Source organism: Budorcas taxicolor, chromosome 7 (assembly GCF_023091745.1).
Source record: "Budorcas taxicolor isolate Tak-1 chromosome 7, Takin1.1, whole genome shotgun sequence".
NCBI lineage: Eukaryota > Metazoa > Chordata > Mammalia > Artiodactyla > Bovidae > Budorcas > Budorcas taxicolor.
This window is the reverse complement of record NC_068916.1, coordinates 8,027,102-8,039,253: the sequence shown is the minus strand read 5'-3', so window position 1 is coordinate 8,039,253 and position 12,152 is coordinate 8,027,102. Positions and strand designations below refer to the sequence as shown.

The window sequence follows — 12,152 nt, the reverse complement described above, 5'->3', positions numbered from 1 at the left end:
TGCTCTGACTTGGTTTGCTCTGGTCTGGTCTGGTTTGTGTAGCCTGGGCTCGTTTAGTCTGGTCCGCACCTGGCATGGAGGTCGCCCTGCACAGCCTATTGGACAGTGACCTTCACCCCCTAGCTCATGGACTTTGCCATGACCCCTGTGAGCGAGGCGGGGGCTGTGCCTCCCCGCTCCTGGGGGGCTCATGCCCGGCACCAGCCAGCTCTTCTGCCCGCAGCTGCACCACCTCGTGAGCGACGACGTCTGTCTGAAGGTGGTGGAGCTCTACCTGAACGAGAAGAAGCGGGGCGCCGCGGGCGGGAACCTGTCCTCCCGCTGTGTCCGGGCCGCCCGGGAGACCAGCTACCAGTGGAAGGCTGAGCGGTGCATGGCCGACGAGAACTGCTTCAAGGTGAGGGGCCAGCCCGACTCAGCCCCGCACGAGGCCGGCCGGGGGAGGGGGGCTGCCCACCACAGGAGCCCAGTGCCCTGCACGGCTTTCCCGGGACCTCTGGATGTGGCCCCAGCCCCAGAGGCACCACCAGGCTGGTGAGATGGGGCACCCAGCAGTGGTCCCTCAGGGAAGGTTGAGGCTTGGAGGCTGGGGAAGCGAGGGGCATTGATGACCTTTCGACCTCATCCTGTGCCAGCCTGGGCTGTTCTCGCAGCTTCAGGCTGTTTGTCCGCCGCCCTCCCCCAGGTGATGTTCCTCCAGCGCAAAGGGCAAGTGATCATGACCATTGAGCTCCTGGACACCGAGGAAGCCCAGACCGAGGACCCTGTGGAGGTTCAGGTGAGGACTGGGGCCCGCACTCGGAGCCCCGCGCACACTATGGGGCCAAGGGCAGCCGCAGGCAGCACCCGTCGTGTGGCTCCCACCCCAGGAGCCTGTGTGCACACGGGCCATGCGCAAACATCCACGAGGGAGCCTCTCTGCTGGCTGAACACTGGCCACGGAGCCCCAAGAGGCAGCGGGCTCTCTAGGTGTTTCCTCAGAGACCAGGGCTGTGTCCCAGGGCAGGAGGGCCACGTGGGAGCCAGTCTGGCCTCTACCCAAACCCTGGCTCCTTCCACCTCCGGCTGGTGCCAGGCCATCTCCACGGTACCCGTGGCAGCCTGGTCACTCAGACCCCGTGATGTATGGCTGCTGCACACCTGGTGCCTGCAGCTCAGAGCTCTGGGCGTCGCGCATCACCAGGCGAGAACGCTCCTGTCCCACACTGACATGCACCTTCCCCTTGGTGCCCTTGAGCCAGGAAGCAGGGCCTGGAAGCCTCCAGCTGCCTTCACAGAGCTGGGGACGCTGCCCCCCACAGCCACCCGAGTGCCCCTCACAGCGTCCTTCACAGGACTCACTTTCCGTAACAAGCAAGAGTGAGGGCCTGCACACTCTGTCCCTTCCAGACGTTTCCAGCAAATGTGTGTTCGTTAAGCTTGAGTCTGGAAGAGCCTCCTGCTTTAACAGGGTGGTGAGCAGAGGAAGCGTCCCTTGGACGCTGCAGGCCATGCCCGTCCTGGACCTGGTGCCCCCCCTGAGCCCTGCCATCCGCTCACCCCCAACTCCTCCCTGTCTCTCCCTCTTCTACCTGCTGCTTGTGTCCCAGTCTCCCCTCCCGCCCACCCATCCCCCGGGCCCCGCTCTCTCCATGTCGGGGGCCTCCCGTTCCCCGTGTGAGCTTGTCACATGGCGGATGCAGTGAAGCAGTCACACAGCAAGGAAGCTCCAGAACCATCTGAGCCTCGGCCTGGGTGTACCTGCCCCACCCCAGCTGAGCCCTGGGCGCTGCCATCTGCTGGCCTCCAGCACACATCCGTGTCCGCCTGGAGCTTCGGGAAGGATGCAGATGAAGGCCCCTGGAGCCATTGACGCCATGGGCCGTCTCTCCCTCTGTCCCCCCAGCACCTGGCTCGGTACGTGGAGCAGTACGTGGGAACAGAGGGCGCTTCCAGCTCGCCCACCGACGGCTTCCTCCTGAAGCCCGTGTTCCTGCAGAGGTGAGAGGGCCCTGGGCCCGGGGGGCCTCTCCCACTGTCACCAGCACCCAGTGGGCCTGGGTTTGAATTCACACGGGAGCCAAGGGGTCGGTGGTTTCTGTTGCCTAGGTTTGCATTTCTCCAACCCTGGAGGTCAGGCGTCCTCCCACTGTCTCTGGGCTGTGGGGACCTCCTAGCCTGCGGATCCTCCTCTCACCCCCAGGAACCTCAAGAAGTTCCGCCGCTGGCAGTGTGAGCAGGTGCGCGCACTCCGTGGCGAGGCCAAGAGCTCCTGGAGGCGGCTGGTCGGGGTGGAAAGTGCCTGCAACGTGGACTGCCGCTTCAAGCTCAGCACCCACAAGATGCTGTTCATCGTGAACTCCGAGGACTACATGTACCGCCGAGGGACACTCTGCCGGGCCAAGCAGGTGTCCTTCCCTGCCTGAACTGTGGGCCAGCCCACAGCTGGTTGGGGGTATCTGGGCCCCTGAGATCCAGCCCATGGCCCTCTGGGGTGCCTGGGCCCCTGAGGTCTAAGCCATGGCCCTCTGGGGTGTGTGGGCCCCTGAGGTCTGACCCATGGCCCTCTGGGGTGTCTGGGCCCCTGAGGCTGACCCATGGCCCTCTGGGGGGTGTGGGCCCCTGAGGTCTGATCATGGCCCTCTGGGGTGTCTGGGCCCCTGAGGCTGACCCATGGCCCTCTGGGGGGTGTGGGCCCCTGAGGCTGACCCATGGCCCTCTGGGGGGTGTGGGCCCCTGAGGCTGACCCATGGCCCTCTGGGGGGTGTGGGCCCCTGAGGCTGACCCATGGCCCTCTGGGGGGTGTGGGCCCCTGAGGCTGACCCATGGCCCTCTAGGGGTTGTGGGCCCCTGAGGTCTGACCCATGGCCCTTTGGGGTGTGTGGGCCCCTGAGGTCTGACCCATGGCCCTCTGGGGTGTCTGGGCCCCTGAGGCTGACCCATGGCCCTCTGGGGGGTGTGGGCCCCTGAGGTCTGATCATGGCCCTCTGGGGTGTCTGGGCCCCTGAGGCTGACCCATGGCCCTCTGGGGGGTGTGGGCCCCTGAGGTCTGATCCGTGGCCCTCTGGGGGGTGTGGGCCCCTGAGGTCTGACCATGGCCCTCTGGGGGGTGTGCTTGGCCCTGGGGCGCCTGGGCTGTCCTCATCGCTGCTCCCCCACCCCGGCAGGTGCAGCCCCTGGTCCTTCTGCGCCACCACCAGCACTTTGCGGAGTGGCACAGCCGCTGGCTGGAGGACAACGTGACGGTGGAGGCAGCCGGTCTGGTGCAGGACTGGCTGATGGGGGAGGATGACGAGGACATGGTGCCCTGCAAGACGCTCTGCGAGACGGTGCGTGTGCACGGCCTGCCCGTGAACCGCTACCGCGTGCAGTACAGCCGCCGCCCGGCCTCGCCCTGACGCCCCCGCGCGGGCACTCCACAGCGCACCGCAGAGTGCGCGCTTCCTCGGCCTGTGCGCCCCTCGGGCGTTTTCATGAACAACGTGAGGGGCGCAGAGCGTCCCCCAGCCTTGCTGCTATGGGCTGAGCCCCAGAGAAGGGCGGGTGGCGGCGGCTCTCGGCCCCACGCTGTCATCCCGCTTGGCTTCCCCACTTCCTTTGGGCCCGTCCTGTGCCAAACCTGACCCCCCTCGCACTTGAACTCTAGGGTTTTGGTCCCCACTGGCGCGGGGAGGATCAGTGCGCTGGCCAAGGCACAAGTGAGCACGCTCACACGCCTGCAGGGCCACTCCTGTCATGCGTGCCAAGCCCCCAGGCCTGGGGCCGCAGTCCTTTTCTGCACATGGTGAAAGTCGGCAAGAGCTGCCCCAGGTCTCACGTTTGGGAGGGAGCAGCCTTTGAGAACCCCTGGGCACCTGAGGAGTCGGGCCTGGGTGGAGCTGCTTGAAAAGCGTGTCCATCCCGAGGGGCTGTGAGAGCTTCTAGAAACATTCCCCGAGCTAGACGCCTGCACTGACGGCTTGGCCCAGCTGGCGCTGGAGCTTCTCCACCACTTTGAAAATGAGACAAGCCCTCTCAGCTCTTGGGGTCCGCCTTGGATGTCCAGATGTGGAGTTGGGTGGGCGGCACCTGGACTGCCCAGAAGACCCTGCTCTGGGAAAGAGAGGCTCAAACCCTGTGTTGATCCAACAGCTGTGCTCTGTGCCCTGAGGGGAGGGGCCCTCCTGGCGCATCCGCTGAGCTCGAGTGCCCCATCCCTGGGAGGGCCTGGGGTGCACTTGTGTACCTAAGATGGACATTCTAGAAGTATATATATGCACACACCTATTTATTCCTCTCTGCTCATAGTGGTTGTAACTTCTACAGCGGCCAAGTGCCACAGCTTCTCTGGGGGTAACTGCCTTCCTTGTGGAATTCTGCCCACCCACCCCAGCGCCTCCATTCCTGCAGCCGCCACCCCGGAGTGGGCACGGGTGTGAGGGGCGGAGGGCTTTATGTGCCAAGAATACCAAGTAGTTCGGGCCAGGGACCAGCCCTTTGAACCATGAGATGGCTCTGGCCAGGCCCCTGGCACCATCAGACACGGTGGGCTCCCCCGACACACGAGCCTGGTAGCACCCCTGTGCAGCCGCCGCCTGCAGCTGCAGCGCTCGCCTTCCTGCAGCTGAGCTGTGCCAGACCCAAGGTTCCGGAAATTCTAGAAGTTACCTGTGGAACTCTAGGTTTGCGAAGCCTTAGACTCCAGGCCCGGGAAATTTCCAGGCCAACCTGTCCTGCCCGGGTGTCTCCTCGCCCGTGTTTTCTCAAGTGTAATTCACGCACTTTGTACGCATCCTTGTTTTATAAGAAGGACACCCACCAGAATTCCTGACCCAGACCCTCCCAGCAGCCATCCTCCTCAGGAGCCCGCAGCCCCCCACCTGTGGCTGCGCCCAGGCCTGGGGTGCAGGCCAGACCCCACCGAGCCCCCGCCCTGCATGCTTCTAGGGAGCATCTCTTCCGTTTTTGGAGAAATTTCTGTTCTGGGGCGTGTACTTCCTTTGCAGCTGTTTTGAATGTAGTTTTCCTTTTCTATTTATTTGCACATTAAAGTTAAAAATTAAATACCTAAAGCTGTGAGGTTCAGTCAGTCATTTCCTGTGAGCAGATCTTGGGGTGACCTCTTGCTGCCAGGGGAGCTGATCTGACCACAGGGCGTGCGCCTCAGAATTCTCAAACCTTGATGGGGAAGACCCCCTCCCCACCCCCCACGGCGTGCCTGCCCCTGCCCAGCAAGGTGTGTTCCTTAGGGTATAGCCCTGTCTGCGAAGTGTTTTCTAAAATAGTCATTCCCAACTCAGTTTTCACATGGTAGGAATGAGGCGCTTCTTCTGAGTGTTGTACCTGCAGAACATAATTTGAAGACTGCAGTGTTGGCTGTGAGCCTTCTGCACCCACCCACCCACTTGGGACGCCAAGTCGGAAGAAGCCCCAGGTGGGAGGGGCTGCAGGCCTCCCCCTGCTCAGGCCCTTCAAAGCCACCCTCCCTGCTTCTACACCAGCTTCCCCCTGCCCCACCCTTCCTCTCTCTCACCTGTCCACCACCCCTGCGTCCCCGAAACATCCCCACGACCCCTTCTGCTGAGGGGAGGTGGGGCTGAAGGGCAAGGAATCCCAGGACTAGCTGCTGGCTTAGGTCTTTGCCATTTTTCTCCCGGTTTTAAGTTGTGGTAAAATACATGTGGCACGATGTATCATGACCATTTTAAGTGTACAGTTCAGTGAAAAGTGCACACACACTGGGAATTCCCTGGAGTCCAGTGGTTAGGACGCCACCCTTTCACTAAGGGTGCAGTTTTGATCCCTGGCTGGGGAACTAAGATCCTGCAAGCCCTGTGGCTTGGCAAGGAAGAAAGGAACCGAGGGAGGGAGGGAAGAAAGTACATCCACGTGGCTGTATAGCCGTGCCCACCATCCATCTCCAGAATTTTCTCATCTTCCCAAACTGAAATTCTGTCCTCAATTACACACTCACTCCCCATCCACCCTCTCCCAGCCCTGGCACCCAACTATTTGACTTCTGTCTGTCTCTATGAATGTGGCACTAAGGACTTCAGATAAGTGGAATCATACACTTTGGCCAGGCTTCCCAGGTGGCACTAGTAAAGAACCCGCCTGCCAGTGCAGGAGACCTAAGAGATGCAGGTTTGATCCCTGGGTCGGGAAGATCCCCTGGAGGAGGGCTCGGTAACCCACTCGAGTGTTCTTGCCTGGGAAATCCCACGGACAGAAAGGAGCCTAGTAGGCTACAGGCCATGGGGACACTAAGAACCAGACACGACTGAAGCGCCTTGGCACACATGCACGCATACTTTGGCCACCTGGTGCAAAGAGCTGATCCGTTGGAAAAGACCCTGATGCTAGGAAAGGTTGAAGGCAGGAGAAGGGGACGACAGAGGATGGGATGGTTGGGTGATGTCATCAACTCAACATGAGTTTGGGCAAACTCCGGGAGATAATGAAGGACAGGGAAGCCTGGCGATCTGCAGTCCGTGGGATCACAGGGAGTCAAACGTGACTGAGTGGCTGAACAACAACATACAGTATTTGTCCTTTCGTGACTTCACTCAGCACAGTGTCTTTGAATGAAGTCCATTCATGTAGGCTGTGTCGGAATTTCCTTCCTTTTACAGCTACTATTCCGCCTTTTTTTAAGCATAAAAATTTAGTTTTTATGGAAAGTGATGCACAGTGCAGAAAGTTCCAGTAGCACAAAAAAGCACACGGAAGAAAGCAGGCCCCCAAGTCTCTCTCTGAAGGCAGCTGGCCTCCAGCATCCCCCAGGAGGTGCCTCCATGTGGCTCGTCATCTTTCTGGGACAGCCGCCCTGAACCATCACATGCTGTGTCTGGGGGCCCTCTCCGGTGGTACAGGGCCGTTTCCATGGTGACTAGGAGGGGGGAGGGAGTTATTTATGGGCACCTCCTACACCCGCCCCCACTGCCGGAAATTTCCCTGTACAGACGTCTTCCTGAGCGTGTGTATCTGCCATAAATTTCTAGACACGGAACTCCTGAGTCAAGCCACCCTCAGGGCAGGGGAGAGCTGCCCTGGCCGCCCCCAGCTTCCCCTGAGCAGGCTTCCTGCTCTCTCCTGGAGGGGCGGCAGGGGGTCCCCATCCCCACTTTCCTGTGTAGTGAGAGTGTCCCCATCGTCACTGGTCACGTGTGCTGTGAGACGCAGGCATGGGGCTGAATGTGTCACTGGTGTTGGAGGAAACTGCTCGGAAATGAAGGAGAGGCTCCTGGCTGTGACCCCTGCTCCCGCTGAAGCTCCCCAGGCCTCAGTATCCGCTCCCCCAACCCTGGGGCTGGGGGCAAGGACCTCGGCATCTCAGCCTCCAGCTGCACTGACTCTGTCATGGACTGCTTGGTCATTTCCTGGCTGGTCTCCGTGTCCCCAGCTGTGTGGCTAGATTAGGGCTCGCCATACCAGGACACTGTCTCATCCAATCCCCTCTCCAACCCCGAGTTCATTTCTTCTTCCCTCAACCCCACGGCTCCCTCAGGATCCCCCTGCTCCCCGACCTTGCCCCCACCACTGTGGCCCAGCCCTGACCACACAGAGACCAAGAACCCCTAGGGCTGGTCCACCCCACGGTAGGATGGCACAGCCCCTTCTGAGGTCTGGAGGGGGATCTCATTCAGGAGAGAGGAGCACCTTCCCCTCCCGGTGGGACACAGAGAGGTCTCTGGGGTGAAGGCCCGAAGGGAAGGGGCCTCGGGGTGCTCTCTGGGCTAGCTGGCCACCTCCCTCCAGCTCAGGCACGGCTGTAGCCCCTGGTCACACTTGGGACCCCAGGTGGAGGGTGGGCCCAGGACAGGAGAAGAAGGGGCTTTGAGAAGAGGAAGCAGGTCTCTCCCAGAGAGAGCCGCCGCTGGGCTCCCCTAAGACCCCCAGGACTGTACGTGGTCAGCACTGGGGGCTCTGGCTGAAGACCAAAACCTCCTCAATAGTTATCCTCAGCAGACCCCAGGCCCCCAGGCCTTCCGCTCTCTCCATCGCCCTCTGCATCTCCCTGGGGGCCTGTGCTGCGTTAGCCAGCATGACGTCAGGCAGCACCCACAGAGGGCCAGGGGCATTTACGAGGGGTCCACTCCCCTCTTCTGACCTCTGACCTGGTGTCCTGCCTGCCAGAGCTGGGGGTGGGGACTTGGGAGGAGAGGGCTTCAGGAGGGGCCAAGGGCTCTTGACTAGGTGGGGAGGGATGACGTGCAGACAGCTGGTTCCAAGAAAGGGAGGGACGTGGTTCCAGAGGGCTGGAACCGAGATGTGACCGGCCAGCAAGAAGTGGCCACTTGGCCCCCGGGGGCTTCCTAGGCTGGGCCGGGGCTGGAGGTGGGGGCTGCCACCTGACAGCCCCTCCTCCTCCATCTCACTGGCTGACCATCTAGAGCCAGAGTGAGCCCCGCTGCCCGATCTCCTGAGGCCAGGCCTGGAGCCGCCCACCCACTCGTGAGGACAGGGGCTGGCTTATCTCACACGGCCCTGTTAACTCCTCCACGGGCACTCAGGAAGTTGGGGGTGGGGGTCCAGCCAGGCAGGAAGCCCGAGGTCAGCCAGCCACAGCCCAGAGCAGTGAGCACCCAGCCCCACCAACATGTGGGTACTCTTGCTGCTGTGGCCTCTGGCCCTGGGGTTCAGCTTGGGTGACACCCAGACCCCCATCAGCTATGAGGAGGTGGGGAGCGCAGCAGAAGGCGATGGTGAGTGACCTCGGGCCCTGCCTTGGGGAGGGAGGTCGCCCAGAGCCAGCAAAGGAAAGACAGCGAACTAGGGGTAGGCGGGGAGTCCACAGGAGCTGGGGTTGTCTGTGTCTGGCTCTGTCCCGGGGGCTCCTGAGAACTGGGGCCCACTCTAGTTTCTCAGGAGGTAGCACCATCCAGTCGGGGAACCAGATGAGGGGTCGGTGGGTGGTGGGTGAGGGTGGTGATGCTTCTATCCGCTTCCCTCCGGATCGCTCTCCCCACAGACAGCACACCGAGGCCCCACCCCCGCGGCTTCCCAGGCCAGCCCTGTACCAATGACAGCAACACTCTGGAGCTCCCTCCCAACTCTCGGGCCCTGCTGCTGGGCTGGGTGCCCACGAGGCTGGTGCCTGCACTCTACGGGCTGGTCCTGGCAGTGGGGCTGCCTGCCAACAGCCTGGCGCTGTGGGTGCTGGCCACACAGGTGCCCCGACTGCCCTCCACCATGCTGCTGATGAACCTGGCGGCCGCTGACCTGCTGCTGGCCCTGGCGCTGCCGCCGCGGATTGCCTACCACCTACGGGGCCAGCGCTGGCCCTTCGGCGAGGCCGCCTGCCGCCTGGACACGGCCGCGCTCTACGGCCACCTGTACGGCTCCCTGTTGCTGCTGGCCGCTGTCAGCCTGGACCGCTACCTGGCCGTGGTGCACCCACTGCGGGCCCGCACCCTGCGAGGCCAGCGCCTGGCCAGCGGGCTCTGCGTCACAGCCTGGCTGGTGGCGGCTGCCCTGGCGATGCCCCTGGCGCTGCAGCAGCAGACCTTCCGGCTGTCGCGCTCCGACCACGTGCTGTGTCACGACGTGCTGCCCACCGGGGCCCAGGCCTCCTACTGGCGGCCCGCCTTCATCTGCCTGGCGGGGTTCGGCTGCTTCCTGCCGCTGCTGGCCATGGTGCTGAGCTACGGGGCCACTCTGCGCACGCTGGCGGCTGGGGGCCGGCGCTACGGCCACGCGCTGCGGCTGACCGCGCTGGTGCTGGCCTCCGCCGTGGCCCTCTTCGCACCTAGCAACATGCTGCTGCTGCTGCACTTCTCAAACCCCGGCCCTGACGCCTGGGGGGACCTGTACGCCGCCTACGTGCCCAGCCTGGCGCTCAGCACCCTCAACAGCTGCGTGGACCCCTTCATCTATTACTTCGTGTCTGCCGAGTTCAGGAGCAAGGTGCAGGAGGGGTTGCTACGCCGGGGACCTCGCACCACCAAGGCCTCCAAGGAGGGCGGCAGCCGGGCGACGGGGACCCGGTCCTCCTCGCTCGTGTGACAGGCCCTTCACAGGCTGGATGAACAGGAAGGGAGTCATTCTGGGTTGAATAGGGTCCCCTCCAGATTCACATCCACTGAGAACCTCCCAAGGTGAGCTTATTTGGAAACAGGGTCTTTGCAGGTGTGATTAGCTAGAATGAGATCACACTGGAGTGCAGGGTGGGCCCTAAATCCAATGTGACTGGTGTCCTTACAAGAAGAGGATGCAGAGACACACAGGGAAGAAGGCTACTTGACAGCGGGGGCAGAGGTGGGGTGATGTGGCCCCAAGCAGGCTGCTGGCAGCGACTAGAAGCAGCCAGGGGGGCAGCCTGGGGTAGTCTCCCTCAGAGGCCCCGGAGGGAGCAGCGCTGCCTATACCTTATTCTCGGATGTCTAGCCTCCAGAACTGCCAGAGAATAAACTTCTGTTGTTTGAAGCCACCTGGTATGTGGTACTGAGTTATGGAAGCCCCAGGAAAAGATGGGGATTCAACGTAGGTTCCTGGGTCTGACCAGCTCCCTTGTGACTGAATCCAAGGTAGGGATGAGGCGAGGCTGATGCTGCCTTAAGACCTGCTGCAGGATCCCACCCAGGAGGGGGCTTGGGCCCCTGACAGCCCTGGTAACCAAGGAGGCTGGGAGCCCTGTTGGCGGTCCTTCTCATCCCCAGAAGCCAGGCTCCGGCTTTGGGATGGGCTTTATGGCTCTGAGGCCCCCCTCTCAGCCCCCCAAAGCCTGGTGCAACCCATCATCGGGAGCCATGGGGCTCAGCCTCCCGCTGTGACCCTGGCTACCAGACATCACCTCCTGCTCCTCACCTGTGGTCTGATTCCTGTCAGCTCCCCCGTGGAGCGGGTGGATAGGCAACAGGAGGATTTAGGCTGTGCACCCAGGCTCAGGGGGCTGCAGCTTTGCAAAACTCACCCCCCACCACCACCACTTGAAGGCTGCTATGAATCCCCCCATGTTGGGGGACACCACATGCGGAGGGGCGATCGCAGCCCCCCCAACATATAACCTGCTGCTCCCCACCCAGACAGGCAGCACGGGGCACGGTGTCGGGAGCCACTGAGGCATCAGCTGTGGGGGTAAGCAAGCCATCCCCAGAGGCAGCGGGAATGGGCATCATTTCTGGGCTCCCCACTGAGTTCATGTCTCAGGTCGGGGGAAGAGTGACCAGGCCCAGGACACACACACATGCTCGCGCACATAAGAGGGAGCCTGGGGCCATGTGAGTAATGTCAGTGAAGCATATCGTGTCACTAACCTGGTATGATGACGTACCGGAGTATCCCGAGATGTTACCATTGGGAAAGTTGGGTGAAAGGGTGCGTGAGACCTCTGCTCTGTTGCTATGCTGCTGCTGTTTAGCCGTTCAGTTGTGTCCCACTCTTTGCCACCCCATGGACTGTAGCCGCCAGGCTTCTCTGTCCATGGGATTTCCCAGACAAGAATCCTGGAGAGGCTTTCCATGTCCTTCTCCAGGGGATCTTCCTGACCCAAGGATAGAACCCCCATCTCCTGTATTGACAGGCGGGTTCTAAGCCCCCATATTGGAATGATTCTTTACAAATGCATTGAATTTATGATTATCTTGGGGTTTAGGTATTCCAATGCCTCCTCCCCATCCTCCTCGGAAAGGCTGGGCTGTGGATGAAGGGATGGAAGCAAAGGCCCAGATGAGAGCCAGCTTCAGCCGTTGGAGCTGCCCCTCAGCCTCCCCAGGCCACAGGAAGTTCAAGCCTGCCAGGGACTTGAAGCAAATGAGCTTTTATTACACCAGCGGCCTCCATGGCAAGTGGGCAACAGGGCCTTGGCCAAGGGAACTGTAACCTTGTAGGCTGGTGGGGGTCGGGGATCAGCACTGCATGTCGGGGACCCCCAGGCTGGGCCGCCCACTCAGGGTCTCTGTGCTGTCCCAAGATGAGCTGTGTGGGCTGAAATAAATACCACCGTGGAGGGAGAAGGCAGGCCAGCAAGGGAGGAGCAGCTCGGAGGCAGGTCTGCGCGCATGGCTTTGGTTGGTCCGGAGCTGGGTCACCCTCCCAGGTTGCTAGTGGGGGTGACAATCCTCCAGGTGGGGCCCCGGGAGAGCGGGGGTTCAAGGGGCGGTGAGGTCCAGAAGCAGGAAGATGAAAGTGCATCTTCTTAGAGCCCAGAACTTCCCCACAGACCCTGGTGCCATCCAGAGCAAACATTCAGGGGG

At 61.9% G+C, this 12,152-nt stretch overlaps 2 protein-coding genes across 2 annotated transcripts in view; both read left to right on the top strand.

The window, feature by feature from the left end:
- The window catches only part of SIN3B (SIN3 transcription regulator family member B), a 44,077-nt gene extending 39,056 nt beyond the window's left edge, over nt 1-5,021 (top strand). The window contains exons 15-19 of the mRNA XM_052642882.1: nt 224-397; nt 686-778; nt 1,886-1,980; nt 2,183-2,387; nt 3,147-5,021. Coding sequence (XP_052498842.1) covers nt 224-397; nt 686-778; nt 1,886-1,980; nt 2,183-2,387; nt 3,147-3,377 — 798 coding nt within the window. The 3' untranslated portion in view covers nt 3,378-5,021. The remainder of the gene's footprint in view (nt 1-223; nt 398-685; nt 779-1,885; nt 1,981-2,182; nt 2,388-3,146) is intronic.
- Nucleotides 5,022-8,557: 3,536 nt separating this feature from the next.
- F2RL3 (F2R like thrombin or trypsin receptor 3) lies at nt 8,558-9,963 on the top strand. The gene is made up of 2 exons (XM_052643815.1): nt 8,558-8,663; nt 8,930-9,963. The coding sequence occupies exons 1-2, from the start codon at nt 8,558-8,560 to the stop codon at nt 9,961-9,963; spliced, it is 1,140 nt and encodes a 379-aa protein (XP_052499775.1).
- Nucleotides 9,964-12,152: the final 2,189 nt, after the last annotated feature.